A 26383-nucleotide genomic window follows, 5' to 3' on the forward strand; every position below is an offset into this window, starting at 1 on the left:
ACTAAAATTCTTTCCATTTAATTTTATTCATTCAGCTCTCTCGAGCCGATTTTAGAAAATAAAAAAGGGAAAAAAACGCAATACGATTTCTCAAGCGTCCGATAGGTAGAAAATCCAACGGTGAGTGTTAGTTTGAAATACGCAGTTTCTCGAAGAAGAGTCTGGCTTAGATTTGAGAGCAAGAACCAACCCCTTTCGACCCAAAAGCCGCCATCTTCATCGTAATCTCCTGAGGCATTCGATAGCCGCGTTTGAAGAAGAGTTAGGATCGCCATGGGGAAGCAACCTGTTCGGATGAAGGCTGTGATCTATGCTTTATCGCCGTTCCAGCAGAAGACCATGTCAGGGTTATGGAACGACTTGACCGGCAAGATTCACCATAAGATCTCCGAGAACTGGATCAGTGCCACCCTTCTAATCACCCCCGTCGTCGGAACCTACACGTAATTTTTTTATCTCCTTTTTCCTTTCCTTAATTTCATATCTTTTGAAATTTCGATTTTAGGGTTTGCCCGTTGAATGCTTTCCTCCCTTCATATTTCAATATGTTATCAATTTTTTTTCTTCTTAAAATCAAGTCTTCATTTGTTTCTCGACGAGCTCGGTAGTTCGCCTTTTGATAACACTTGGTTGGGTCCAGTCTAGGTGAGAAATCTATTAATCAGATTCAAAGAGGAAACAATTCCGTCGTAGAATTCTATTAATGATTTGGTCTTTTTTTTCTTTTTTATAGACTTAGCCTTAAGATCTAAAATGTTAAATATTTTCCTCAAAGCAATCAAATTTTTACTGGAACTGAACACCATATTGCATCTTATTGCGCATTCAGATTGATTTGTTTTTTTATCCGTGGGAATGGAATAGGAACATCTATGTTTTTATTTTTATATCTATTTCTTTTTGGAGCGATCTCGTGATAATGTTATTGTCCTCAACTGCAAGTTTTCATTTCTGTTTCCGATTTTGTTATCAGTAGGCGTTGCCGCACTTGATTGATACTGTTCCTAGTTCATGTCAATCAGATTTGTAGTCACTCTTCCCCCGTCTGTGTATAGTTTTATTAACCTTTAAATACTTTGGTCTGTTTTAAATTCACGCACTCTACGATCGAAGAGCAAAATTAGTTCTATAGTGTATAGGGTAGAGCTATTAGCTTTTGGATATATTATAGAATAGAGATTAAGAGTTATCATCCCCACATGCAAGATTGAGGAATTGGATCCGGGCAAGAGGTTTAGAAATCAATCTAAAACTTGTGTGAGACGAAAAAATGACATCTTTGTAGCAGAATGATGAAATTAGCATTACCATGCATGAGGAAACGTTGTATTCTTCAAGTATTTTGAGCTCTAGATGGGATGGTTTGATAGTCATTTTTTTGGTTATAACTAAAATTTCCATTTTGCCTAAAGATGTATTATGCAGTCTTGGCGTCGGACAAGACCAAATTATGGATGGGTCTCGAGTTTTTGTTAACTTCGATTGGAGTATCGTTTGCATATACATGTATATGATAAATGACTTGAATTAGTTAATTGATCGGTGAAAAGTGCCTCCATGTTTGTTGATGAACATGTGGATGTATATGATTCAGTCGTAAACTTGTTATTTTACTCTCTGGATGCAGGTACGCACAGCAGTACAAGGAGAATGAAAAGTTGTCTCACAGGTACTGAAAGCGCCTGGACCTTGAAGAAGTCAAAATGGAGCTCTGATTTCTTAGGCTATGAGGATGTGCTTTTATTTTGAGGAACATTTTCTCACTTGTTTGTTGGAATAAATTACTACATTTTTTTTTCTGTCGATCTGTGTTACACGCATTGGAATGATGCGAACTGATGCGTAATCGCCACCCTCTGCAGACTTCTCAATACCAACCAAACTTTTAAGACTCTGATTAGGTTCCATGATATCGAAGTATCAACCTTTTTTTCCCCTCCATTTTCTCCTCCTCTTTACATTAATTACCTTCATCCTCCCTATTATGCTCACGATTCGTAAAAGTCACCAAAATTCAGTACTATGTTAGTGTGATACACCTTTTTTTAATTTAAAATTTGAATTGAAAAATGATGTGTGATCTAATAAAATGTTCTAGAAGAGAAAATTCAGCGTGTGAATGTTTGAAAGAGATGCAATGGTGGTACTCCCATGGGTAGTGACTCAAAAAATGGCCCAAGACTGTGTTTTTATTGATCATTTGTCAAATTAATCAAATTTAAACATTCATCAAAATAATATTGATTGTTTCAAATGACTTGAATAGAATTTTCTCTTCAGAATTTAGGTCATAAGGTACTATATATTTAGGTTATAAGGTATTATATATATGGCTGCAAGTTTTTCTTCTCCATTTTACCCTTAATATAATATATCGATAAATAAGTTTTATGAAATGTTCTCATGGTACTCTTTGGAAAAAAAAAAAAAAAAAACTGAATTTTAGATTTATCTATTTTATGTTTCAAGTTTGAAGTTGAAACAATAGGGTTTATTATAATTTTGGCGGTACACGTGGCAGCTAGATTGACCAGAAGTCTGTCCATAAAAATTCCCAAATAGTCGCACATAAACCAATCCATTCCTGTACGGCTCTACCCAAGTCTGCTCCTCCCGCGATCGCGCGGCTAGACTTGTACGGGGATGCCTCGCTATACAAACGAGCCCCCTGCGGTTCGCGTCTATACGATTTGCGATGAGTCAAGGTCTACTCCGCTTCTCTTATTTCTCCTTTGCAGAATCCAAGATCTATGCGGCTTATATTTACCTCGTTTTTTCTTTTCTTTTTTTTGTGAAATCCTGCAGGTATTTAATTGTGAGAAACGTTCCGGCATTGGGTTGCGGAGATGAGCTGCTCAAACTGTTCTCCTCCTATGGAAACCTTGAAGAGTACTCTTTTCGTTTCCGTTCTTTCTTCTATAATCATCTTTACATCCTTTTTCTGTAGCGCGTTATGTCAGTTTACCTCAGCTGCGACATGTATTGCCATTTCATCTTGAAAGCAGTGTCGGATTGGTTTCTGATAATTTCATATGCCTATCTTAAGAATATTCAACACCTCTTATGCCTACATATTTTCCTTCTGTCTTATTTCATACTCCGACAGGTGTAAACCGATGGATGCAGAAGAATGTGATGAATTCACAGACGTTTATTTTGTCAAATTTCATTTGGTCAGCAATGCCAGGTAATTTCAGCTTGGTTGTGGTTCTCTTTTGGTCAAAATAATGCGTTATTGAGCCCCTGTATTTGAACCATAATATTTTAACTTTTAGGTTTGCTAAAAGAAAATTGGATGAGTTTGTTTTCCTTGGTAATCGGCTGCAAGTCTCCTATGCTCCTGACTTTGAAAGCTTGCTTGATACAAAGGAAAAGCTAGAAGTTAGGAGACGAGAAGTTTTAGCACGATTGAATTGTAAGTTTGTGTTTGCGCAAAAAGTAGGCTTTGGCATATTTTGTGTATGATAGGAAGATGTTGTTTTAGGAGGAAATGGTGTTTCCTTCCAATAGTTCACTTTTAAGCATGTTATAATTTTGCTATCAGCTGGAAGACCAAGAGGATCTGCCGTTAATTCAGCAACCACGAAGTTTACAAATCCTTCTCATTCTCATTATACTCTTGAACAGAAGAGCTCTCTTGAAAAGAGGTATAAGCAGAATGAAAATTTGCAGTTTCTCCAATCTTGACATAGTTTAAACTGTCCTTTTTTGGTAGGAATTATGGAGATGCAGCACTCAGTTCCAATCCACATGTGTCTCAAATAACAAGAGTTTCCTCTGACCAGGTTTGTTATCATAGTTTTTTTTCCTTCTCTTGTCATCTCACCTTTTATGTTATGATTATTAACAAAGCTAGGAATCATTATTCTGTGTTCGTTTAGTTTATGCTTTCTCTTGTACTTGATGTATTTGGACGTAGTTCCATTACATGCTGCAATACGGGTACAAGGAGTTAAATCCAACAGGTTGCACGATTACTTTGAAAGGCAAATGAATGTGATAGGTTGCAAGCACAAAATTAGAAAATCTCTTTATTTGTAATTAGGCAAGTATATGCCTTTTGCTTGCTCTTTTGCTGATCAATTCAAATAAAATAGTGGGGTGATCTGCAATCAACGTAGTGTTATTTTACTTGATTGGAGGCTCTTCTTATATGCTGCCTCCTTTTGTGGACTCTCTTTTTGTATGTCTTTATATTCTTTCTTTCTCTTTTTGTTCTTTTCCTTAATGAAAGTTCGATTTCTCATCAAAAAGAAGAATAAAATGTATTTATCATCAACGTAGTCATGCCAATAGGCTAACAATACTAACTACTGACTCCATAACTTGCCCCATCTATCATGAATGGTAGGTACATAGGTTATTCAGTGACTATGGTATTCTAATTTTTGGTTTTTTTTTCATTTCCTCATTTTGATTTTCAAGAATTCGAACTAACGTGTCAATAGTTGTAATATAGTAACCATCAATTCCTCAATAACAGAGTTCTCAAGTGTTGGTGCTTCAAGTCTCTCATTAATGCATAGTTCACCGAGTTGTTAGACTTTTGACCTAAAATGTCTTTTGCATCTTGGGTCAGATTTGTGTGTTGAAAAGATTTAAAACAAATGACACCGTTTATTTGGCTAAGAAGACCAAACCACTTGGCATTCCATTGGAGGTTACCCAAACATCAATATTTGAATCAAAATTCTACTCTAGGCTCCTCATCAAATTCATTGTTGAAGATATTTTCATCAGTTTTGACTACCTCTTCAAAATTATCTTTAGAATTATTTTTCTCCAAATTCCATACCCAATGCCACAAATTGTATTATATTGAAGAGTGTAGTAGGCTTCTAACTCTGGGTAATGAAGAAGGTTGGAGAGGCCTACGTTTGTGTACTGTGGCTCCTTGGGCTTGAGGACCTTGGAAATCAACTTGGCTTGTTATCCTTGCTATCAGACTGGTCGAAGGTTTAGATGACTGATATGTATCTATAGTCTTCAGGGCTTCTTTAAAATATATGTTATAATCTCACTTTAGAGAGAGAATGGAAATCAGGTTCACCTTCTTATCGTAGTTATTACACCATCGGAAAGAAATGGAGAAAATAAGTCCTTGACATTCATTGCCGTCAGATTTCTTTACTGTTAGTCGAACTTTATTTTCTTTTGCCCTTTTTCCACTGGAATCAGGGATTTGGTGACCTTAAGTGAGGTGGGGAGAGAAAGGTCCAACTACGCATTGGAGAAATGAGCATGATGCAATAGTGACTTTTCATTGAACTCAGATTTGAAGATTTGAAGATAGAGTGGCTTAGTGTCCATATAGAATTTACATACATGCATATATACACGCGCACACATGCACACATACATGAAGCAAATGCCTCTTGGTGTGAATCAATGGTGAAGAAGATGCACTTTTGCAATGTAATAGATATTGACCTGGTGGGTGGAAATTAGGGGTAGGGGCTTGATTTTCTTTGGATGAAGCAAGAGCTTCTTGGTGTGGAACAAGTGTGTAGATGTTCGGGGACATGGTTTTGTATCGGGATGTGGAGAAAAGATTTTTTTGGTGGCAGGTCACACCACCCTCAATATCTCAACTCCATTCTTCGTTTGTGGCTATCCTTCATCTTTAGGAACAACCTAAGATATATATATATATATATATATTTATTATTTTTTTTTTTTTTGAGTTCAGGAACAACCAAGACTCTTCGATACCAGATTATTGCAATAAGATTTTGTGATTAAGTCAAAATTATCAAAGGGGAAACCACCTAAACTGTCTAAAGTCTAAATTTTTTAATTATAAAAAAACTTCCAAGATAAACGAAGTATGGGCTATTTAACTTATAAAAAGATAAGAATAACTAGTGAATCACGAATGAACTAATCAATAGAATTAACTAACTGACATTAACATCTAACTAATTATCTATTGCCTTCATAGTTTTCTTACTGACACACTTGTTAGTTGCAGTTGAAGTTATGTTCAGTATACTTAAATTTATCAGTTTCAGGTTATTAATAAGTGCCTTTTTATCGTTTTTCCTCGTTTTTTCCCTGAAATAAAATCATAGTCTTGTTAAGACGGGCAACCTTTTCCTGTAGGACCTCTTGACTTGATTTTGTAGATTTTCTCTTCTTTTTTATTTTCAAGTACGTTCTTCATTGTTAAGGTTTAATTCCCTTTGGTTAGCTGTAGAGCCATGTACTCTTTTAGTTATATTTGTGAGTTTTGCCCTATTGATTTTTTTGATGTACATGTCTGATTGATGTTGGTTGGCTGACCCATCAGATAATGGCTTTTGAATCTTCTTGTTTCTGGTTGAATGTATGGATTGAATGTTTGTGGACGTTACTTCTTTTCTATATATATTCCTGTCCTTGTTGCGTAGCCTGTTGTAGTTTTTCTTGTGGCTAAAAATGTCACTTTTTTCTCGTGTACAGGATTACTTCGCATCTGAATCTATGAATCAAACTGTGCATCTCGTCAGGGAAAAGCTTGATAAGGTTAAAAAATTTATATATATCATATGATCAATTCTCCACATTTGAGCGCATTGTGATTTAATCATTGCTTACTAACTTTGTGCTTTAGATTCAATCATGCAGCGAACATCTGGAAGCTGGACCGGTGAGCAAGAGATCACGTGTGGATAATAGGAGAAGAATCTAATGCTTGCCGACCTTTATAGAGACGGCTAATGGGTGCCTCAACGTTGCACCAAACGCTACTTTGACACATCACATATACGCAGATTAGCAGTGTGCAAATTTAACTGTGATGTTTTATTAGAAAGGTGATTATTATTACAAAGTTCTGTAGGGGAGAGATTTATTGTCTATCACTACTCTAGCCCATATTTACAAGGCACATTTGCAATATCTTTTATTTTTATATAGCTAGCGATAATAAAATGGACTATTAGAGGGGTAATGACAAATAAATAATGAATTTACCAACAAAAAATTAGATCTACGGTATGCGCAAAAACAATGCGATCGTTCTTCATGCTAAGACAAGACCCCAGGTTTTCAACCATTCAAACTCAATTTTCCAACGAGTAACACCAGCGTTCACTTGAGTGATTTTGAGAAAAAGTGCAGGTATATATCATACAGACGGAAGGAAAACAAGATTTTCTTTGGCGCTTTGGTAAGATTTTAATTTAGGACAAGTACACTTGGATACCAGCCGTTTTGATCAACTGACAGACAGGACAGACATTTACAAGCCCATCGCAATCTCTACACAAACATAAATGTCTGCAAGGCATTAGTAGGATGGAAACCTCTTTAGCCTTGCATGCTTTGCAAATCATGTGCTCCTTGAAACCTGGTAAATTGCTGGTCGAAGATTTCATAGTCCCACCATGAACATTAAGGTAATTGTTTGGATCGATGTGTGAGGCAGCATCATCCACTTCACTATCTCCAAACCCTTCCTTCGCTTGGTCGGCACCCTGCGAGATAGCATGCTGAAGATTGTTTTTCAGGACATTCACCACTGATTCATTGTATTTTGCTCTGCAATGCCAATTTTGGGCTTCAGTGGCAACCTGCTTTATTCTCTCCACCAGTTCTCTATTTTTACGGTTCATGCTCTCAATTTCTACATCCTTCTCATGTAGTTTCTTTCCAATTCCTTTCTCAATCGCACTAAGAAAGGAAGCCACATGTCTTTGCTTCATGTCCCTAATACCCTTGGCCAAATGTTCCTCCTGTTGGCAAGGTAGATGGTAAGTTCAAAACATCGGACAAATGAATCAACTAAATTGAAGGATGATGCTTTAACACGAACACCCAATTTACAGGCGTAGTGTGAAGTGATTTCTATAGAGTAATACGAAGTACATGAACAAAATTAGACATTGACAAGAAACATCTGCCAGGAAATAACATCATAAATTCAGCATAGCATAAACTCCTAGAAGCATTGAGCAGCTTAAAAGTACCTGAATTTTAATATATTGATCGAATTCTTCCTTCTGTCTATCAATCTCAGTCCTGATATTATCACCAAGCGAAAAGATGATGGAAGGTGCAGTTGCCATACTTCCACTTGCAGTGGTAACAGAGGAGTTGTGTTCATCATCATCATACGATAGCCTCAAGCCTGTTGATACAGCATTTGGGTTTCTAATGCTTGCTGAACGATCAGCATCATCTTGACAGGCATTATAATTTAAGGAAATCTGAAGCTTCTGCTGCCATGAGAAATCTTCTATCTCCCTACTTCTTTTGTTAGGGCGAAGCATATGAGCCAATTGCTCACTTCCAAAATAATTAACAGGCTCAATTCCACAGCTAACAGGCACTGCAATATAAATTGTGAACTATATGAGAACCAAGAGAACTAAAGATCATTCATCAAGTTCTGATTGATCTAAATATTCATCAGACTTGAATTGTAATTCAAATCATTTATTCTGGTTAGACATAATTTAAAAAAAAAAAATTGTATGGAATTCATTAAGTTGAAATCAGATTTCTTAGAAACAAAAACAACTTACCACTCCCAAACAACTGCAGCTGGCCAGAAGCATTAGTTTGATATTGATTTCGATTTTCATCCTGGAAAACGGGAAGCAAGCCATTGCCATTGTTGCCACCCAACATTTTCTCCAGAGAACTGGTGGACTTCAAATAATGTGAAATTTAAAATACCCACAGTAATGAGGGTTCACAGCCTGCAAAAGCAGACAACAGTCTTAATAATCTATTTCAATGATAGAATTAAAATGACAAGAAAAAGGACAACATTATGAACTATTACACTACATGAACATATTTTTAGTATAACTGGGGTATGGGGATTTAAACCCCCAACTTCAAGGAAGAAGTATATGTCAATTACCGGTAAGTTATGTTCACTACATAAGCATGAGACATGGCTTAGACACTAAACCACATCAACTTCAAATCATTTAACCAAGAAGGGACTAAGGGGTTTAATTGGAAAAACATCTGACGAAATAAGAGGATTGAGGCAGTCAATTCATAGAAGTGCCAAAATTCTTGGATGAAACAAGTTCTAAAACATTCTTGGCATTGTCACAAAAGCTTCTCTATTAAACTCATCACAAATACAATAAAACAATACGGGCCTCAATTTCAACATCTCCTATTACAATATATGGGTTAGATGGTTCCATGACTTAATTCGGTATTTGAAACTCCAATAATGAGGAATCAGTAATCTTCTAAAATCCAGTTATTCGGAACATTAACTTAGAATAACAATCCATCCGAATAAGAGAAAATACGAGAAACTATCCATCGTGAAACCAACCTTGATAGCAGAAAGTCAAACATAAATATCAAATTGAAGGCAAGCACGAATTTCAGAAATAACACTAGAAAGACATCAGATCAGAAGAAAATCTCAGAAGTTCAATCACAGAACCGTATCCAGATGGTGAGAAAGAACATCGGCAGGGATGGGCAGACGGTAAAGAAGTGGAAAAACAGGATGAAGTTGAATGTATCAGAAGTGCGGGGATCTCTAAAACAGGAAAGTTAGAAGGATTGAAGAGCAGGTTTGACCGGAATCGCATAATGAAATTAAAAAGAAAAAAGGGATTAAATAAGAAAAGAACAGACAGTGTAACAATATGTTTAGTTCAGATCATGGATGAGGGATTTATTAGGAATAGGAAGTTTTGGTTGCGAGGCAGGAGTTTAGCAACGATGCGAACAAAAGCTAGGTTGTGAAACATGGAAGGAAAGGTGAGAGGAAATACCTGAAGAAGGAAGTGAATTGGGCAGAGTATCAGATGAGAGGAAATATCATCTCCAGATCCTGGCATACAACAATCCAAACAGAGTCATCCACACAATTGGGAGCAGTAGAGATATAAAGAAAAAAGAAAAGAAAGATGGAATACCTTGAAGATGGCATATGCAGAAAAAGAAAAGGAGAGAGAATGATGAAGGAGGAAGAGGAATAGGATGAAGAAATATATGGAGGAGAGGGGAGAGAGGGATGGAAGGGTTTTGGAGCGGTAACCGACGAAGAAGAAGAAGAAGAAGAAGAAGAAGAAGAAAAATAATAGGAGAGAGGGAAGAGAAAATAAGGGGAGGTGGTGCGGTGGGAGTGCAAAATTTATTCGAATCAAATGAATGAATCGGTGGTAGTGGTTACGCAAACGGATTTCCGTTCCTTTTTTTGTTTTATTTAATTTTAATTTTAATTTTATTTTCCTTTTTACGAAACTCAAATTATGGAAGCCATTCCCAGAGGAAGAAGAAAATTAAAGGTGATAATGTCCCAACCCACGAATTTAACTCACCACCCCCTGGACCCCACCCAGTCCTCTTTTTTTTTTTTTTTTTTTTTTTTTTTTTTTTTTTTTTTTTTTTTTTTTTTTTTTTNCGTAACATATTATTATATTTACTACGAAAATAAAAAATATAATATTTTAAAAAATGTATATAATGAGAATTAGAGAGAGAGAGAGAGAACGAGAGAAAAAAATGGAAGGGGAGGATTGGTGGTGTGAAAATGAAATGATGAGCGTAGGAGTAGGAGATGGTGGGTAGGAGTGAGGAGTTAGGAGTTAGGAGAGGCATTAACTATAAATAAATTATTGAAACCACAAAAACAAAAGAAAAGAAAAATAAATAAAATATAATAAATAAAGAAGGGGCGGGAAACAAGGCCTTGTGCCTTCTCTTCATCCATCCTTCCCTCCACTCCTTGCCCCCCGGGCCCACATCTCTTTTTTCTTTTTTCTTTTTTTCTTTTTCTTTTCTTTTCTTCTTTTTGGCGCGCAATTGCAACAATTGCCTTTGCCTTTGCATTTCTAGCGAAGCGACAGCCTGCTGTGCTCACGGATCTCCATTCCCCGATTTGCGGGTCACCATTTTAGTCCCCATTGCATTTATTATTATTATTATTATTTTTTTTTTTTTTTTTTTACTTCCAAATCTGAACCATTTTTATTCGTTCATTCGCTCACTTTCCCCCTTTTTCTTCCTTTCCAATTTAATTTGAGAGATTCAAATATGGAGTGTAGATCCAGGTCAATAATACAATGCTTTAACTTGTTAGGTAAATAACTTTGAATTATCAAAGTTGACTATATTTTTATTTGCCTCCCCTTAAAACTCTTTTTAAACAAGCCAATGCCAGTAAATACTTCACAACTAACACAAGAAAAAAAAAAAAAAAAAAAAAAAAAAAAAACTTACTTTTTACTTTTTACTGTTGTGTGCCCAAGTTAAAGAAAGAACACGTTAATAGAAATGGATTTGAATGGGAATGAGCAGCAACTGTTCGTGTTTGGTGCACATTGATATGAATGTAAAAGGTCAATTTTGTTGACGGAGAAGCCGAAAGGAGAAGAGGACAAAACCGGACTCCGGACACAACGCGGTGGATGGGCCTCAATCGGCGTGCCCTTATATTCTATTCTTCCCATTCAAACAAACACGTTTTGTTGACTAATTCACCAACCCAACAAATCCAAACCCTGCATCAAACCATCTTCACCCACGAGTGTGTCAATTGTACATCCTCTGGGCTCTGCTTCAGTGGGCTCGCTCACATTCTGCTTCTCATTTGCATTGCCTAAGGCCCAACTACTTGGGCCTCGTTTTGCAGTCTTCACATTCAATTTTGTCTCTTCTGGGCCCAACTAAACTTTCAAATTTTGGGCCTTCAAGGGAAATGCCCATTGCTAAATGGGCTGTTAGATCAAAGCCCAACAAAAGAGGATATAAATTAGCAATACCTACCATTGAGGAGAACGCAAAGCTAAACCCTTCCAAGCCCTAGAAACTACCATCTTTCCCTCCGAGGGCTGACCAGAAGGCGAAGATGATCATCCCAGTGCGTTGCTTCACCTGCGGAAAGGTAAGCCATGGACAACTACATTCAAATTTTAATTTTAACCATCTTCTCAGAATTGCGTATTCCTGTTTCCTCTATCGTTGAATGTGCGACTGTTTTTGGTTTGCTGCACACGAGATCACGAAGTATTCAATTTAGTATCGCCTCAATCTTTTTTCAGGTGATTGGAAACAAATGGGATCATTACCTTGATCTTCTGCAGGCAGACTATTCAGAAGGGTATGGAAGTAACACGTTCCTTCTTCTTCTCCTTCTTTTCCCCTTTCATATTTCTTGTCATCACACGTGTTTGGTTTTTAAATTTCTCTCTTTATTTTTTAACGTTGCTTGCTAGTGGACGAAAGTATACCCTTCTGGGGATGCTAATGCTTTTCTTTTTCCTGTATTAGGGATGCGCTTGATGCTCTGGGCTTGGTTCGCTACTGCTGTAGGCGAATGCTCATGACTCATGTTGACCTTATTGAGAAGCTTCTTAATTACAATAGTAATCCCTCTTTCTTTTCTCTATGTTCGTGCACGAGTTGTTAAATTTGCAATGTACAATCTTTTGCCTACTTTATTATTCGCCCCCCTTTTACACTTGAATTGCTGTTGTTTTCAGCTCTGGATAAGTCTGATCCCAGTTAGGCGGGGGACAAGTTTGCTGCTTATTCAGTCCAGCAGAGATTCATGTTTTAACGGTGTTCGCGTCCAGTTAAGAGAGAGAAGAACTATGGAAAGAATCATTACAGGACCAGAGTTCAGCTAATGTCTAGGAGTTCAGTTATTTAATCTTCTATTCTATGTGTTTATTAGTTTTTAGGAGTTATTTATCAGTTGGTTGGAAAAAACGGATGTAGTCAGTTGAGCTGAGAAGAATCTGTTCTCATAACTGGCTTTGTGTAGTGCTGTCTATATCTGCATTATTGCATCTACAATCCTATTAATACAACTATCAGCTGTTTTTGCTACGCCATTTGTTCTAAATGCTTATAGTTTTTGGTTTCTCAATGTCGATTAGCTGATGAGGCATAAAAGATGGTTTGTTATCTTCCCACGTGCTCATAAGCTTTAGCTTGACCTGCATATTGTTTCCTTCGTTCATTTGATAGGGGAATTTATTTTTCCTCAAGCTTTTCACTCCAAAACCTTTGAAAGGGAAGTCTATAGGAAAGGGAAAGCCCAAAAAAATGGTTTGGGCTTGTACAATTTGAACTTTTTCTTTGATCTTCAGCATATTTTGCAGACTGTTCAGACCTATGAAAGGGGTTTGTAAAGTGCGATTTAGTCTTACAGCTATATTTTACATTTTGTTGGAAATTATTTGATCTTCCCTAATGACATCCTTTGTGGGTGATAACTTGTGTCAATAGTTTGAATGTCCAGTATTAAAACTAAGGACTTGGTTTGTAATTGTTTTTAGGGCAGGGCTGTTGCTCCTCAGAATAGAATTTTGTGATAGCATGAATAGAAGCGAAGTACTGTGGAATGAATATAGTGGTAAGTACACCGAGTAATATCAGATCATTACAAACTAAAACTCAGTCAAATTGATGTAATAAATGGTTGCTCATCCTTCAAATCACGATCAAGGCTTTGAAGGGACTACATTCTTTCACAACACAAGGAAGTTGAGGATTGGAAACATGAACTTGAAGGATTGTCACAGCACAAATCACTCCCATCCCATTTCACCGCGTGTATGTTGAATTTGGAGACAACGTGGGCAGCGACTAGACACTAAAAACTTATCCATCCCGAGGCTCACCTTTGAAATGGGTTTCCAATTTCTCTGTATGTTGTTGTGACCATTCATTTTGAAGGCAGCTGATCTTAAATAATGGGATCAATCAACCATCAATGTGTAGCTGTAATTTGAATGCCACTTGGGAGACAGTATATGAAGTTAAAGAGGGTGTTAAATTATTGGGGCCAAAGGGGTAGAGAGATTTGCATTGTTCCTTTTTTATCTCCTTCATTTGGATTGGGTGTACCCATCATTTGGATTGCTTCTCCTGTTTCCGCCCTTCACTCGGATATCTGTGGATAATATAATATGGTCTTCTCGCCTCTTACTTATTCTTCTGCCATAAAAAGCTCACAAATATCATCAGCTCCTCTTTGGCGCTTGTGAAGCTTTCACTCCTTTCTCATCTCCTATTCTCTCTGGATTCAACAACATCTCCCTTGAATGTACTTATATTCTATTGGTTTTGTCCAATTCCTAAACAGAGATTTATATGTATTATGTACCCTTACAGCCACCAGTTTCTTCCCTGTTTTCATTGCCACCCCCAGGCCTATATCCGGAAGGTACTGCTTCTCTCTGTCTCTCTGTCTCTCTCTCTGTCTCTGTCTCTGTCTCTCTCTCCATTGGATTGGATATATATGTATAATTATACAAAAGTAAGTTGATAATGAGTATAATTTTGAATATTGCAGGTCCAACACCTGATAGAGAGATGCTTGCTGCTTCATATGAGTCGAGATGAGTGCGTGAAGGCATTGGCGCACCATGCAAACATTCGCCCTCTCATAACACATACAGGTCCACAGTACTCTTTTAGCCCACAATACTCTTTTAGTCCACAATACTCCTTTAACTTTCTTCTTTTAAATCAAATTAATTGAGGTTTTGGGGTTTGTGTTTTGGGGTTTGTGGTTGCGCCTCACAGTCTGGAAAGAGCTTCAGAAAGAGAACCCCGAATTCTTCCGGGCATATTTCCGCACTATTTCTCGCCATCCATTCCTCAGTATGATCCCTTCCCTTCTTCCTACCTCCAAAAAATTATTCAAAAAATCTTTCCTTAAACTCCTCCTCAGTCTGGCATATAACATCATGAAAACCTCTAATAACCAAAATAGGAATATGTTTTGTTCTTAAAACATTCCACTTTTTATGCTATCATTAACAACTGTTAGTGTAAAGCAAGAAAACAGGTTTAAACCTACTTCTTTGATCATTAAATAAATACTGGATGAGTTTAAGTGATCTTAAATTTGGACCCCCATGTACAGCCAAATTCACGAGGAGTGTGCCCAGAATCATGAGAAGACAATATCAGTGGAGGTGACCCAACTACGCGAAGTGTTTCAGTAGTTCAACCGGTTAAGATGTATAGATTAGATAGTAGGTGTTCGACCTCGAGAGTGATTGTTGTTATCACAAAGGCGTGCATAGGGTCCAAGGCATTGTTGCAGAAGCAAAAGGAGAGAGATGGAGCATTTTATGTGGAGTGCCTCCTCCTAAGAGGAACTCCACCCCCAAACAACTTTCTGATTTTGATGAATAAGCCTTCAGTAATTGAATAATACTTATTTTTCTGAAATAAATAGAGCATTGGTTGGCAAAGGACAAAATAGAAGCCTTTTAATTAATAACACTCCAGTTGTCAAGCTTTTTAATTAATGCTCCCATTAATAGAGTCAGCCTCATCAACATCACTCAAAATAAGGTTTAATGCCCACTTTTAAGAGTCTACAACGTTTTCAAGATTAAGGCTATTCATATCTTCTATTTAAAAAAAAAAAAAAAAAAAAAAAAAAAAAAACCAAATTATTAGTGTGTTTAGCAGGAACGTAATTGCATAGAGAAGCATGTGGAGCTGCTTAATACTCATTTTAAGCAGCTCGGAGAAGGCGGATGTGATCTCCAAGCTTGGCTTCATATATTGAAAGCTAAAACACACACGCATATAGATATGAAATGAAATTAGAAGCATTACAATTTAAAGATATAAAGATATGTCGAGTGAGGGGTTTGAATTAGTTTTGGTGGAAAGGGCAGAGACCAATCTGAATCATCTGAATCTCAATCTCAGTGGCATCCATTCAATTGCTGAAAACAGAGAGAATTGCAAGTAATTACTCATAAATTCTTAATTAAGTGCGACTCCATTTCAGGACGTGGTCGTTGGCTTTCCTTTCTTTATTACCCAACTTTTCCAACTCTTCCTCTACGCAAATGGTAAACACTTTTCCCTTTCTCTTCATTACTCAACATTAATGTTTTGTCTACTCATATATAATCTGTGTTTAAATAATCACGTACCCTACCCCATTTCATTAACTCCCTCATTTGCTTTTATTAATTACCTGATTAGGCTCTTTCCCTTCCGCCCGCTCCCCACGTGATCTCCTTCGCCATTGACTGGAGGGAGATGAGCCCACTGCATGCAACAACCAACCCAATTCTTAAAACATTAATTAATTAATCAACAAACAAACAAACAATGCTTCTTTCTTACATTCTTTGCCGCTGTCTTGAATGCCTCCTTATGCGCCATTCCCGGGTTCTCCGCCTTCAGCCTCCGAATCTCCTCCCTGCGTTGGTTGCACACATCATATGCATGAAATACCATTCTTTTTTCCCTTATCAATATTATTGTTACTGTTATCTTACTTGATGAATTGGTTATAAGCTGACGGGGCTCGCTGTTTCTTCTCCGGGGCTAATTATGAGAGGCCACAATCAAAAGCCAAATAAAATTCAAATAATAATGATAATACTATATTGTCCATGGAGGCGTACGCTTGTTAACAACTGGAGTGGGCGGAATGATGATGGCATCATCATCATCATCGTCTTCGTGATTTTGGATAATGTTGTGGTACGAGGTTAGGAGGTCGGATGCGTTGTTGCGGTTGTCCAAGCACAAGTGTTTCTGGACGTTCAAGTCTTGGAAAGGCTCCTTTGGCTGTCAATTTTGAATGATTAAGAACATGTTTTTGGAGGGAAACCAAATGAAATGAAAAGGGTACCGACCAAGTTGTGAGAGAGGGAAGTGAGAAGATCAAAAGGGATAAAAGAGGGCTTGGCCATGTTGACGGAGAGGAGGCCAGTGCAGTTGCCGCATCTTACGCTCACCACCATCGACAAGTTGCTGTATGGCACATTTACCTGTTCGTATAATATAATACTATTATTAATTCAACACTTCCAAACAAAAACTACAATATATAATTTTCGTTGTAATATGATCTTACCAACAATATGGTGCTACAAAGACCACATTGCACATAGCGAATCTGTTCGGAGGGGTCGGGCAGGAGGTGTTCCAGTGTGGACGACATATCAACAAACAATTGATAAAAGAGAGATGAGGAGCTTTGAGTATGTCTGTGACACAACGGCAACTCCAATTTATAGCTGATTTTGGTGGACGCATTATTATTTCATCATTCTCAAATACTTTACTGCCCTTTCAATTAATGAACTCATTGTGTCGTTTTCTCACTAAGATTCTTTTATCATTTAATTCTATATTTATTTTAATATGTTTTCAACCCTCAACTAGCTGCCCCATGGACAGGAAGGAACCACAGGTTGTGTCCATAACTCTTAATATATCACTCAAATTTAACCTAACACAACTGACATAAAACATATATGATCCATACAGAGGTTCGTAAGGTAAATTATATATTTTAGATATAAATAAGCCTAAATTCGTAGCTTTTAAAAATTTTAAATTGGTGAAAAGAGCTAGATTCCGTTGACTTCTTGTTAGACTTTGGGCTGGGCTGATTTTTTAATTTTGTTCAAACCCAAATGACGTGTGATTGGGCTTATAAGTTGTGCAAGCCCAAAGTATTGAAGTACGAGTTTCTCCGGTTCCAGTCTTGAGGCTTCAGAAATTGGTTATTTTGGCAGAACCACCGTGCCCTTCACTTCGAACACGAAGTGTGCAACAGAACGTGGTTAATATCCATTTTCTTCGAACACAGAGGGTGAAATTTCTGGGTTTTTTTTGTTATGAGAGAGTTTCTGAGCGTTGGAGTTGTCCCCAACTCTTTGAATTGTACTCTGTTCTAGAGATTGAAGTTAATAGAGGATTATCTTCACTTTGCTCAGAGGGTGTAGAACTCATTTGGATTGATATGGCTTAAACTTTTAAGAGTGATGAACTAAAATTTGGGTTAACCATTAGAGCTCCTATATACTAATACGAGGCCCAAGACTGGTTCCGACCATGAGGACGGACTCATTACTGGATAGACTGAATTCGTAATCAGCAGCGGGAGTACCAAATTCGACGTAATTACGGCACTAATTTGAAAACATAAAACTTCATAACATCTCTCAGAAAAAACAACCAAACAATCAGAAATTGAAAGATGCGTCAAATATATGAACCAAAATTTGAGTATTCAGCGTTTCCAAATGTAACACGGTTCATGAAAATAGATCAATTTTATCATTTTAAATCCTAGTATTGTCCCAAAAAAATGATTATCATAACAAGCAATATCTATCAAAATGTAGACATAAAATAGACCTAATCGCCGCCGGGCTTCTGATACACGTAAGTCAACCCACACTTGCCACAGTAATGACGATCAAAATGATTGGCCATAAAGGTACCAGCTCCGCATTCAGCGTTAGGGCACTCCTTCCTAAGCCTCTGAACCTTTCCAGAATCGTCGACCTTGTAAAACTGAAGAACGGCGAGCTTGACCTTCTTCTTCTTGTGCTTAATCTTCTTAGGCTTGGTGTAGGTCTTCTTCTTACGCTTCTTAGCACCACCACGGAGCCTTAACACAAGATGGAGCGTGGACTCCTTCTGGATGTTGTAGTCGGCAAGAGTTCGACCATCCTCCAGCTGCTTACCGGCAAATATAAGACGCTGCTGGTCCGGCGGTATTCCCTCCTTGTCCTGAATCTTTGCCTTGACATTGTCGATGGTATCAGAACTCTCGACCTCGAGAGTTATGGTCTTCCCGGTAAGCGTCTTGACAAAGATCTGCATATTGTTGCAGTCGCGGGTTACCGAGGCAACGAGGGGAGATTGGGAGATTAGGGCTAAATCTGATGCGAAATCTTTATATACGGGAATTAGGTTTGTTGGGCGGGTTTTCGGGAATGGGTCAGGAAGCGGTTGGATTGATCAGCATTTAATTGGGTTGATGGATGTAGCAGGCTGGGCTTTATGGCCCAAAGTATTCAGGCCCGTTTATCACTATGATAACCTTGCAAAATAACGCATTAAATATTTGAAGCTTGAAATTGAAACAATATGGTTTATTATAATTTTGGCGGTACACGTGGCAGCTAGATTGACCATAAGTCTGTCCAGAAAAATTCCCGAAAAGTCGCACATAAACCAATCCGTTCCTTACGGCTCTCCCCAAGTCTGCTCCTCCCGCGATCCCGCGGTAAGAGAAGGAAGGAAGGCCCCATTGCTGCACTTCTTCCTGCATCTGCGGAGTTCTTCTACCTAACACCGTTTCTCTACCTAACACAGTTTCTCTACCTAACACAGTTTCTCTGTACAGCTTTTAACTCTCCTTTCTCTCAAATCATCGAAGGAAGCAAAGCATCTCTCTTTTTATTGAATTCTCTGTTCCCTTCCCTTTCATTTGCAGACCGTAAGCCCCACGCCTTCCTTTTTTATTGGTACGAATACTTTGCTGGTCTTCTTGCCTTTCTAGTTTTGTTATGATCGCCTCTGTTTCGATTCAATTGGAGCGATCTAAAGTAAAGAATTAGGGAATCCCTCTCCCCCTATTTCCCATTTCTGTGGACTTCTAATGATTGCGATGTTTCTTGTTGGATATATGAGTTTTAGCCATACTTCTTGGTGTTGTTTATTGAGTTTCAAGTCATTCTTTTGTTGTTGTTTTTTTCTTTCATGCACATGGATTCGCTTCGTTCTAATCTTTCCTTTTTCCCATTACAATGGTGAAAAAAACTCAATTGTTCAGAAAAGTTCTATTGTTATTCTCACAGAAATCATTTTCGATGACTGGAGTTGATTTAATAGTCGTTGTTCCTCCTTGTTTGAACCTGAATTTGTCTTCCACACACGATCATTGGGATCCATCCTACTTCCCTCTTTCCCTGCTCTAATTTTTTTTTTTTTTTTTTGTCTGGACCATTGATTTATAACAGTTTTCTACAAGTTTAGACTATCTTTTCAGAGACAGCTACAATAATTGAATCGGATTTTCTGTATCGTGTATAATTAACCCATCATGAGTTTCTTAGCAGAATTTTCAGATCATACCTGGAAGCCTGTCATGACTACTGATACTAATACTTTAAGTTATTGGTTGAACTGGAGGTTCTTTCTATGTGCTGTCTTTCTATCAACCGCTATGGTAGTGGGAGCCCTATTAATATCGAAATATGAAGGCTTCAAAAGACCCAAATCTGGGTCGAGCGATGATTCACAAGATTCAGCTGGGTCATTGTATGAAGATGAACTCTGGCGGCCGTGTCTGAAAGAAATTCATCCAGCTTGGCTGCTAGCTTACAGAATGCTTGCTTTTGCTGTGCTTTTCGGATTGATATTAGGTGACGCTGTTGTTGTTGGAGGCAGGATATTCTTATTTTATACTCAGTAAGTCATTTATACATCTCGTATTCTGGTACCATTCTTAACTGAATAGTATATTAAGTGAGGACACCAGTATTAGGAAGCATGAACCTCTACAATGGTGTGATATTGTCCACTTCGAGTATAAGCTCTCGTAGCTTTGCTCTTGGTTTTTACAAAATGCCTCATACCAATGGAGATAGTGTTCCTTACTTATAAATCCATGATCTTCTTCTTAATTAGCGAATGTGGGACTACTCCTCTCAATAATCCTCAACTACCCGTGCTTTGTCAGACAATCTTGTTCTTCTCATTATTCCCATGCTTGTCAAACTTGTTCTTCTCATCTTACATCGATATATTTAATGAAATCTACAATCATTGATTTAGATGGTATCCTTCTGATGTCTGTCTCGTATATTGCCAGAGAGGTTGCAAATTTATTTAGTTGACTGTACGTAATAATCAACCTGCCATCTCAGGTCATCATATTTAATCAATTGATCATCTTGAATGTACAGAAAAAAAAGTTACGAACTATTTTGACAACATAGGAAATGAAGTTAAACCACAGACTAACATATTATTTCGTGCAGGTGGACGTTCACATTGGTCACGCTCTACTTTGGGGTATGCTTTATAACTTTGAAAGCTACATTTCTGCTGGCAAATCCTGTTATACTTCCCTCACATTTAGTAGACACAAAGCAGGATGGTGCATAAGTATGTTATATGCTTGGGACTTTGAAACTAGCCCTGTGCATAACATAACTACCATATCTAAAATAGTGATCCATCGTTTGATATATGTTGCACCATCTTATTATATATGAAAATCCTTTTGGTTGTTGAGAACTAGAATAATCAGGAAAATAACCCTTAACATTCAATGAATTATTAAAATTCCATGGCCTAGTTTCCCTTTATCTGCAGGTTATTAACTAAGCTCAAATATTGCCATCTTGTAGCTTGCAACTTCATTCTCCATTTATGGTTGTTATAATAGTGGCAGCTCAACCGAGCGTACAAGTTTAGATGCAGAGCGAGGCACTTATGTGCCCCCGACTCTTGGTGGGGAGAATCCTGATATGGCCAATACAGCCAAGAGTTTGAACTCCCCTGAAGATCTTCATGAACGCAAAGCTGCTGGTGTGGGTGGATATGCATTTCAAATTATCTTTCAGGTGATTATTTTCCTCCTAAAACTTAGCTGAAACAGCTTTTATGTTTAAATCTATGGATATACACAGGTTGGAAAAGTCTCGTACGTGCTATTAGTTTAACCTTTATTATTATTATTATTATCATCTTTCTCTTACATATAGAGAAGATAAAGTGGGTGCCCTGATGGTTCTTGCTCTCCGTTTTCTTTTTCTAGACATCTGCAGGTGCTGTAGTACTCACAGACATAGTATTTTGGTTCATTCTTTATCCATATCTTCTATCTCGAGGTCGTGGACTAAGTTTTGTAAGTATTTGTTTCTCTGTTGGACCTCTCGATCTAGCTTGAAGAAAGTCATTTATAGTTCTTTTTTGAATTGGGGTAGATGCATTTTGTTTTGTTTGATTGATGTTGTGATGGTTTCACTGTTTGGCCACAGTTTGTTGTTACCATGCACTCGGTAAATGCTGTTTGTCTTCTTGGCGAAACAATTTTGAATGACTTGGTACGTTTGGATACTTCCATCAATAGTCTTCTCTTTTGACACTCCATTGAGTTTGGATAATGATTTAAGGCTCTGCTTCGAACTGCAGCGATATCCACTCTTCCGGATAGGATATTTTGTATTGTGGACAGGGACGTTTGTCATTTTTCAATGGATCCTCCACGCTTTTGTTTCAATGCCGTAACTTTCCACTCCGCTCTAACATAATTTCCTGCAAAGATTCTACATGTTTTGATTTATTTTTACCTGCTTCATTGCAGGTGGCCTTATCCATTTCTTGATTTGTCACCCCCATCTGCTCCCTTATGGTAAGTATGAGTCTCTGCCTCTGACTCCAATGTCTTTGTACATTTAGTAGTTAAGGCCATTCACTTTGCAGGTATGCTGGGGTTGGGTTGATGAATGTCCCTTGTTTTGGGGTCTTCGCTTTAGTGATCAAAATCAAGCAGTCTCTATTGCCAAAATTGTTCCCGCAGTCATTTCAAACGCGAGACGATGATTGAAGCAGACGACCATCGAACCATGGGTTTTGAAGCTGTGTTTTCCAGTGATCCCCATCATGTTTTGCTTCGAATTATCGAGCGAGGACGGTAATATTATACTCATACAACATACTGAGCAGCCAAACATGACGACGAAGTGCAAAAAAAACGCAGGCCTCGGATGGACTCATACTCTAACAATGCTAGACGCGGAGGGTGCCAGCTTTTTTAGCCTAGTTCATAGTTCAATAGAATCAATACTCTTTTATCTTTTAGTTATAAATTGATTAAAAGCGGAGAGTATTGCAGAAAATAATAATTTTGGTTATATTTTTTATAAATCAATGCAGAGACAGTCACCATGATATACGTTTTTAATTCTCATGTGAATTCAAAACTTTTAGTAGTTCCAATTCTTTCGAAGCAGTAATAAATAGTATTAAAATTAAAATTAAATTTAAATCAATTGTCCAACAATTAATTAGCATTTAAGTAAGGTGAATGACTTTACCCGTTACTTAAAACACATAATTAATTAAGATTCCACGAGTAATCCCTCTAAACCCGACCTAATTTTGTTGAAAAAATTGTGATTAAACAAATGCAAATGGCATTCAAGATGTAGACTCAAATTATTTATATGAAATTAACAAGTCGCGCGTTCAATGCCATACTGTATGCATTTTTCTTAGACAAAATTATAATATATGCATTAATGTCAACTTAATAATGCTAAGAAATAATCAATGGAAATTCCATTTTTATAATGCATATTTTGTGACCGAGTCAGAAGTATTATAATAAATGGTCTTTCACCTCATTAAAACGTTGAAATTTTTTTAAACTAATATTTTTAATACTTTTCTTTTCTTTTTTTTTTTTGTCAAAATTACCAACCTTTTTTTTTTCGAATTCTAAAAATATATATATTACTTGAAAATTAACAAAACGAAAATGATTTTAATTCGTCTTTTTTACTCTTACTAAACGACACCGTCACATGTTTCACGTTGAAGTCGCGGGACCGATGCGGAGGAGCACCACCTTTGGTTGCGATTTGGGATTAAATTTCCTCAATTTTCGTTTTATTTTATTTATTATTAATGTAGTATGTATTTCTTTCAGGGAAAAAACCCCCCACGAGTATCACGTGTCACACCTCGTGATTCAATAAATTATATTACGGGTTCATTAAATAAATAAAATGCAATATAGAATAATGATAGATGAGAGTAAGCGGCAAAGGCGTTCCACCCGTTGGTTGGGTGTTCTCATTGTCCTTCGCCTTCAAGCAATTCAGGTTCCCGCCGTTTGAAGCCATAGCCAACCAAACTGCCCAACTAATAATTTTTTAATTGGTCAAATTTTAGAAAATTAATTTTAAAATGCTCTGCAACTATAAATACGACTGCCTTTTTAGAACAAACATTGTGCGGTAAATTACAGGCGGCCCCAATTTCGCAACTCCGATCCTTTCTCTACTTCTAATCCAAAGGTAACTAGATTTTCTCTTTGCTTTTTTTTCAATCCGCATTTCTGCATTTGAGTTCATTTCTCTGCAACCAACACTTGAAGGATCTGCTAGTGTGTCTTTGTTTTGATTATCCAATATGGAGTGGAGTCAAGGATTCACTTCTTACCTTGGAAATGGTCTGATTGGAAGGTCTTCTCTGAGTGATTACAGGGTTTGAGAAATGGCTCGCAAGAAGATCAGAGAATACGATTCAAAGAAATTGTTGAAGGAGCACTTCAAACGGATCTCTGGTAGAGAATTGCCCATCCAATCCGCTCAAGTGAGTCAGTCCTGTTTCATTATTTTTCTAGACCTCAAATTTTTTGACAATTTTGTTCCTTGACGTTGTCTTCACATTGTTGTATGTTGAGGTGTCTTCTTCACTAGAAACTAGTGATTCAGTGAAGAATGTTTATCGTCTTTTCTTTTCTTTTTTGTTATGCGTGAGTGCTGCTTGGAATCTTAGTTCCAATAACCCGAATCGTCCTTTTTTCCCCGTCAAATGTTGTCTATGTTCGATTTTTTTTTCTTTTTCTTTTTCCGGCCTGAAATTTTCATCTGAACACTACCCAATCAGGGTTGATGTGAGTGTTATTCACCCGTTTGAATCCTTGGATTTGTTTTGATAAGAGGACTGCTTAAATAATCTATAGAATAAATATTATCTTATCTAATGTTGCTATCCCTGTCTTTGCTCAAACGTCGACTCGAGATCGTGAGCATGCATGATTCTGTCTCTTCATTTTCCCCTTTCTATGGCGATGTTGATTTTATAATGATTAAAATCTGACTCAGGTCACTGAATCAACCGATTTCAATGAGCTTGTTGAGAGGGAACCTTGGCTTTCATCATCAAAATTGGTCGTGAAGCCCGATATGTTGTTTGGAAAGCGTGGGAAAAGTGGTTTAGTCGCCTTAAATCTTGATCTGGCTCAGGTTGCTGCATTTGTGAAAGAGCGCCTTGGCAAAGAGGTTTTTTTTTATTTCCCTTTGCCTTCTTGAGCTATATGTTCATTATTTTTGTCTGTTTTCTGTCTCCCATTTCATTTACTCTCGCTCAGTGATCCTTTTACTATGTTATTCTTTTTCATAACCAGGTATCAATGGGTGGATGTAAGGGACCTATCACAACATTTATTGTGGAACCCTTCATTCCGCACAAGGAAGAATACTATCTCAATATTGTCTCAGAGAGACTTGGGTGCAGCATTAGCTTCTCGGAGTGTGGAGGAATTGAAATCGAAGAAAACTGGGATAAGGTATTGCTGGTGTTATTATTACTTTTTTAATAAAAAAGGTAACAATCTTTTGCATAAAAGTGTTCTTTAGGTTCAGGAATTACTCTTCCTGTTTGATTTCTCTCACCCCAAATTTTACTAAGTTTCAGTGAAACACTCCATTCAGGTTAAAACCATATTTATCCCCACAGGAGTGTCTCTCACTTCAGAAACATGCGCTGAGCTGGTGGCAAGCCTTCCTTTGGAGGTAAGCTTACATCGATGAAAATTGTTTTTTCTCTGTTGATATTTATATATGGGCATCATATAGTACTCTTGTCTACATAATTTGTGGAAGCCTTAAATCTGCTCTATTCACGTATGGGGCTGTAATTTATCTGAAATGGTTATCTTGTCACGGAAGTCGTGAAACCCCTTTGGAAGACCAGACAGTTGACATAAATTTATTTTCCAATCCAGGTCAAAGGAGAAATCGAGGATTTTATCAAGGCAGTTTATACCCTATTCCAAGGTATTTTATTTGTTAGGGATGTGAACTTAAATGTTAAATTATTGGTAGATTAAAAAACTGAAGTTGTTAGGTTAGTATTTGATATATTCCAATATCACTGTTAGGCTGATCTGTCTTGCTATCATGTTAAGTCATCACCAGAGTGTAGTTTAGAAGTCCATTAGACTTAAAAATTTATGTTGTTTGGTTGAAGTAAATTTAATTCCTTAGTTTATTTTGTACGCGGATCACTTAATTTCAATTTATTGGGAGACAGATCTGGACTTTACTTTCTTGGAAATGAATCCTTTTGCGATTGTTGATGGGAAGCCATATCCTTTGGATATGAGAGGTGAACTAGATGATACTGCTGCTTTCAAGAACTTCAAGAAGTATGTCTGACGCCCTTGGTTATAACTGCATTCATCCATTGCTTGTGCATCAAGTACAAGCCTAGCAAATTATATATTCTGATATATTTTTAACCTTATAGGTGGGGGAGTATTGAATTTCCTATGCCATTTGGTAGAGTTATGAGTCCTACTGAAAGCTTTATCCATGGCCTAGATGAAAAGGTAATGAACCTATCTGTCAAGTTTTTTCTTCATAGTTTTAATGTCCTTCTTTAACAGTTTTTCACCCTAGACGACTGATTTACATATATTCTTTGTCTAGAAATTCATGGAAAATGTTTCTTTGAATTCGAAAACCTTTTATTGAGTGAACAAGTAATGATATTTGGCCGTTTTCTGTTTCGTTATACCAGTTGTCAGTGTGTTATTTGGGCATTTTTGTAATTTTGTATTTCGCGTTGAACTTGGTGCTCTTTTTTTTTTTTTTTTTTTTTT

General features: G+C 37.2%; 9 protein-coding genes across 19 annotated transcripts in view; 6 read left to right on the top strand and 3 right to left on the bottom strand.

The window, feature by feature from the left end:
* Nucleotides 1–117: 117 nt before the first annotated feature.
* On the top strand, nt 118–1933 carry LOC111462357 (cytochrome b-c1 complex subunit 8-like). Its single transcript, XM_023105881.1, has 2 exons — nt 118–443; nt 1628–1933. Exons 1-2 carry the CDS (start codon nt 274–276, stop codon nt 1674–1676), a joined length of 219 nt encoding a protein of 72 aa, XP_022961649.1. The 5' UTR covers nt 118–273; the 3' UTR covers nt 1677–1933.
* Nucleotides 1934–2567: 634 nt separating this feature from the next.
* Nucleotides 2568–6957, top strand: LOC111462353 (RNA-binding protein 48). Of its 3 annotated transcripts, none has more exons than XM_023105875.1 (8): nt 2568–2705; nt 2806–2889; nt 3107–3187; nt 3276–3415; nt 3545–3647; nt 3716–3785; nt 6442–6504; nt 6607–6957. In XM_023105875.1, the coding sequence occupies exons 1-8, from the start codon at nt 2644–2646 to the stop codon at nt 6652–6654; spliced, it is 651 nt and encodes a 216-aa protein (XP_022961643.1). In that variant the 5' UTR covers nt 2568–2643; the 3' UTR covers nt 6655–6957. The 3 variants fall into 3 exon arrangements, with proteins under 3 accessions (XP_022961643.1, XP_022961644.1, XP_022961642.1); XM_023105874.1 differs by having other exon boundaries at nt 2569–2705; nt 6593–6957; XM_023105876.1 differs by lacking the exons at nt 6442–6504; nt 6607–6957 and adding an exon at nt 3920–4029.
* Nucleotides 6958–7026: 69 nt separating this feature from the next.
* Nucleotides 7027–10130, bottom strand: LOC111462352 (BOI-related E3 ubiquitin-protein ligase 1). 3 transcript variants are annotated; one of them, XM_023105871.1, is made up of 5 exons: nt 9882–10129; nt 9738–9796; nt 8508–8684; nt 7950–8311; nt 7027–7715 (listed from the first exon to the last, which is right to left on the bottom strand). In XM_023105871.1, the coding sequence occupies exons 3-5, from the start codon at nt 8611–8613 to the stop codon at nt 7164–7166; spliced, it is 1020 nt and encodes a 339-aa protein (XP_022961639.1). In that variant the 5' UTR covers nt 8614–8684; nt 9738–9796; nt 9882–10129; the 3' UTR covers nt 7027–7163. The 3 variants fall into 3 exon arrangements, with proteins under 3 accessions (XP_022961639.1, XP_022961640.1, XP_022961638.1); XM_023105872.1 differs by lacking the exon at nt 9738–9796 and having other exon boundaries at nt 9882–10130; XM_023105870.1 differs by having other exon boundaries at nt 9738–10129.
* A 1610-nt stretch (nt 10131–11740) lies between these two features.
* Nucleotides 11741–12798, top strand: LOC111462358 (DNA-directed RNA polymerase subunit 10-like protein). Its single transcript, XM_023105883.1, has 4 exons — nt 11741–11851; nt 12009–12067; nt 12238–12332; nt 12450–12798. Exons 1-4 carry the CDS (start codon nt 11816–11818, stop codon nt 12473–12475), a joined length of 216 nt encoding a protein of 71 aa, XP_022961651.1. The 5' UTR covers nt 11741–11815; the 3' UTR covers nt 12476–12798.
* An 884-nt stretch (nt 12799–13682) lies between these two features.
* LOC111462356 lies at nt 13683–15210 on the top strand. 2 transcript variants are annotated; one of them, XM_023105880.1, is made up of 4 exons: nt 13721–14140; nt 14270–14375; nt 14503–14580; nt 14846–15210. In XM_023105880.1, the coding sequence occupies exons 1-4, from the start codon at nt 14075–14077 to the stop codon at nt 14899–14901; spliced, it is 306 nt and encodes a 101-aa protein (XP_022961648.1). In that variant the 5' UTR covers nt 13721–14074; the 3' UTR covers nt 14902–15210. The 2 variants fall into 2 exon arrangements, with proteins under 2 accessions (XP_022961647.1, XP_022961648.1); XM_023105879.1 differs by lacking the exon at nt 14846–15210 and having other exon boundaries at nt 13683–14140; nt 14503–14839.
* Nucleotides 15211–15529: 319 nt separating this feature from the next.
* LOC111462354 (axial regulator YABBY 4-like) lies at nt 15530–16900 on the bottom strand. The gene is made up of 7 exons (XM_023105877.1): nt 16814–16900; nt 16593–16727; nt 16359–16524; nt 16230–16278; nt 16075–16150; nt 15923–15996; nt 15530–15665 (listed from the first exon to the last, which is right to left on the bottom strand). Exons 1-7 carry the CDS (start codon nt 16898–16900, stop codon nt 15659–15661), a joined length of 594 nt encoding a protein of 197 aa, XP_022961645.1. The 3' UTR covers nt 15530–15658.
* Nucleotides 16901–17924: 1024 nt separating this feature from the next.
* Nucleotides 17925–18633, bottom strand: LOC111462355 (ubiquitin-40S ribosomal protein S27a-like). Its single transcript, XM_023105878.1, has one exon. It carries the CDS (start codon nt 18574–18576, stop codon nt 18106–18108), a length of 471 nt encoding a protein of 156 aa, XP_022961646.1. The 5' UTR covers nt 18577–18633; the 3' UTR covers nt 17925–18105.
* Nucleotides 18634–18902: 269 nt separating this feature from the next.
* Nucleotides 18903–22700, top strand: LOC111462792. Of its 5 annotated transcripts, none has more exons than XM_023106530.1 (9): nt 18903–19223; nt 19818–20169; nt 20742–20775; nt 21114–21329; nt 21524–21613; nt 21747–21812; nt 21901–21992; nt 22073–22120; nt 22192–22700. In XM_023106530.1, the coding sequence occupies exons 2-9, from the start codon at nt 19847–19849 to the stop codon at nt 22313–22315; spliced, it is 993 nt and encodes a 330-aa protein (XP_022962298.1). In that variant the 5' UTR covers nt 18903–19223; nt 19818–19846; the 3' UTR covers nt 22316–22700. The 5 variants fall into 5 exon arrangements, with proteins under 5 accessions (XP_022962298.1, XP_022962297.1, XP_022962299.1 ...); XM_023106531.1 differs by having other exon boundaries at nt 18910–19223; nt 19815–20169; XM_023106533.1 differs by having other exon boundaries at nt 18910–19195; nt 19815–20169.
* A 980-nt stretch (nt 22701–23680) lies between these two features.
* LOC111462828 (ATP-citrate synthase alpha chain protein 1-like) overlaps nt 23681–26383 on the top strand; it is a 5411-nt gene continuing 2708 nt past the window's right edge. Inside the window, exons 1-8 of one of the 2 annotated variants that reach the window (XM_023106590.1) lie at nt 23681–23789; nt 23979–24087; nt 24603–24779; nt 24905–25066; nt 25212–25292; nt 25505–25556; nt 25813–25927; nt 26029–26110. In XM_023106590.1, coding sequence (XP_022962358.1) covers nt 23989–24087; nt 24603–24779; nt 24905–25066; nt 25212–25292; nt 25505–25556; nt 25813–25927; nt 26029–26110 — 768 coding nt within the window. In that variant the 5' untranslated portion in view covers nt 23681–23789; nt 23979–23988. Of the gene's footprint in view, nt 23790–23957; nt 24088–24602; nt 24780–24904; nt 25067–25211; nt 25293–25504; nt 25557–25812; nt 25928–26028; nt 26111–26383 lie in introns of both variants that reach the window. The other variant, XM_023106591.1, reaches the window with a different exon arrangement.

This window comes from Cucurbita moschata, unplaced genomic scaffold (genome assembly GCF_002738365.1).
Source record: "Cucurbita moschata cultivar Rifu unplaced genomic scaffold, Cmos_1.0 Cmo_Scf00027, whole genome shotgun sequence".
NCBI lineage: Eukaryota > Viridiplantae > Streptophyta > Magnoliopsida > Cucurbitales > Cucurbitaceae > Cucurbita > Cucurbita moschata.

What these genes read in the sequence shown, in the direction of transcription:
- LOC111462358 (XM_023105883.1), top strand. Translation starts at nt 11,816, where the DNA reads ATGATCATCCCAGTGCGTTGCTTCACCTGCGGAAAG. An exon ending in GTTGCTTCACCTGCGGAAAG is followed by an intron (nt 11,852 to 12,008) that starts GTAAGCCATGGA and finishes ATCTTTTTTCAG; the next exon opens with GTGATTGGAAACAAATGGGA. An exon ending in GAAGCTTCTTAATTACAATA is followed by an intron (nt 12,333 to 12,449) that starts GTAATCCCTCTT and finishes TGTTGTTTTCAG; the next exon opens with CTCTGGATAAGTCTGATCCC.
- LOC111462357 (XM_023105881.1), top strand. Translation starts at nt 274, where the DNA reads ATGGGGAAGCAACCTGTTCGGATGAAGGCTGTGATCTATGCTTTATCG. An exon ending in CCCGTCGTCGGAACCTACAC is followed by an intron (nt 444 to 1,627) that starts GTAATTTTTTTA and finishes CTCTGGATGCAG; the next exon opens with GTACGCACAGCAGTACAAGG.
- LOC111462356 (XM_023105879.1), top strand. Translation starts at nt 14,075, where the DNA reads ATGTACCCTTACAGCCACCAGTTTCTTCCCTGTTTTCATTGCCACCCC. An exon ending in CCCAGGCCTATATCCGGAAG is followed by an intron (nt 14,141 to 14,269) that starts GTACTGCTTCTC and finishes TGAATATTGCAG; the next exon opens with GTCCAACACCTGATAGAGAG. An exon ending in CCCTCTCATAACACATACAG is followed by an intron (nt 14,376 to 14,502) that starts GTCCACAGTACT and finishes TGCGCCTCACAG; the next exon opens with TCTGGAAAGAGCTTCAGAAA.
- LOC111462355 (XM_023105878.1), bottom strand. Translation starts at nt 18,576, where the DNA reads ATGCAGATCTTTGTCAAGACGCTTACCGGGAAGACCATAACTCTCGAG.
- LOC111462354 (XM_023105877.1), bottom strand. Translation starts at nt 16,900, where the DNA reads ATGTCGTCCACACTGGAACACCTCCTGCCCGACCCCTCCGAACAGATT. An exon ending in TTTGTAGCACCATATTGTTG is followed by an intron (nt 16,728 to 16,813) that starts GTAAGATCATAT and finishes TTATACGAACAG; the next exon opens with GTAAATGTGCCATACAGCAA. An exon ending in TCAAGACAGCGGCAAAGAAT is followed by an intron (nt 15,997 to 16,074) that starts GTAAGAAAGAAG and finishes TGTTGCATGCAG; the next exon opens with TGGGCTCATCTCCCTCCAGT.
- LOC111462353 (XM_023105874.1), top strand. Translation starts at nt 2,644, where the DNA reads ATGCCTCGCTATACAAACGAGCCCCCTGCGGTTCGCGTCTATACGATT. An exon ending in ACGATTTGCGATGAGTCAAG is followed by an intron (nt 2,706 to 2,805) that starts GTCTACTCCGCT and finishes GAAATCCTGCAG; the next exon opens with GTATTTAATTGTGAGAAACG. An exon ending in AGTTTTAGCACGATTGAATT is followed by an intron (nt 3,416 to 3,544) that starts GTAAGTTTGTGT and finishes TTTTGCTATCAG; the next exon opens with CTGGAAGACCAAGAGGATCT.
- LOC111462352 (XM_023105872.1), bottom strand. Translation starts at nt 8,613, where the DNA reads ATGTTGGGTGGCAACAATGGCAATGGCTTGCTTCCCGTTTTCCAGGAT. An exon ending in GCTGCAGTTGTTTGGGAGTG is followed by an intron (nt 8,312 to 8,507) that starts GTAAGTTGTTTT and finishes TTTATATTGCAG; the next exon opens with TGCCTGTTAGCTGTGGAATT. An exon ending in ATCAATATATTAAAATTCAG is followed by an intron (nt 7,716 to 7,949) that starts GTACTTTTAAGC and finishes CCTTGCCAACAG; the next exon opens with GAGGAACATTTGGCCAAGGG.
- LOC111462792 (XM_023106529.1), top strand. Translation starts at nt 19,802, where the DNA reads ATGAGTTTCTTAGCAGAATTTTCAGATCATACCTGGAAGCCTGTCATG. An exon ending in ATATTCTTATTTTATACTCA is followed by an intron (nt 20,170 to 20,741) that starts GTAAGTCATTTA and finishes TATTTCGTGCAG; the next exon opens with GTGGACGTTCACATTGGTCA. An exon ending in GAGGTCGTGGACTAAGTTTT is followed by an intron (nt 21,614 to 21,746) that starts GTAAGTATTTGT and finishes GTTTGGCCACAG; the next exon opens with TTTGTTGTTACCATGCACTC.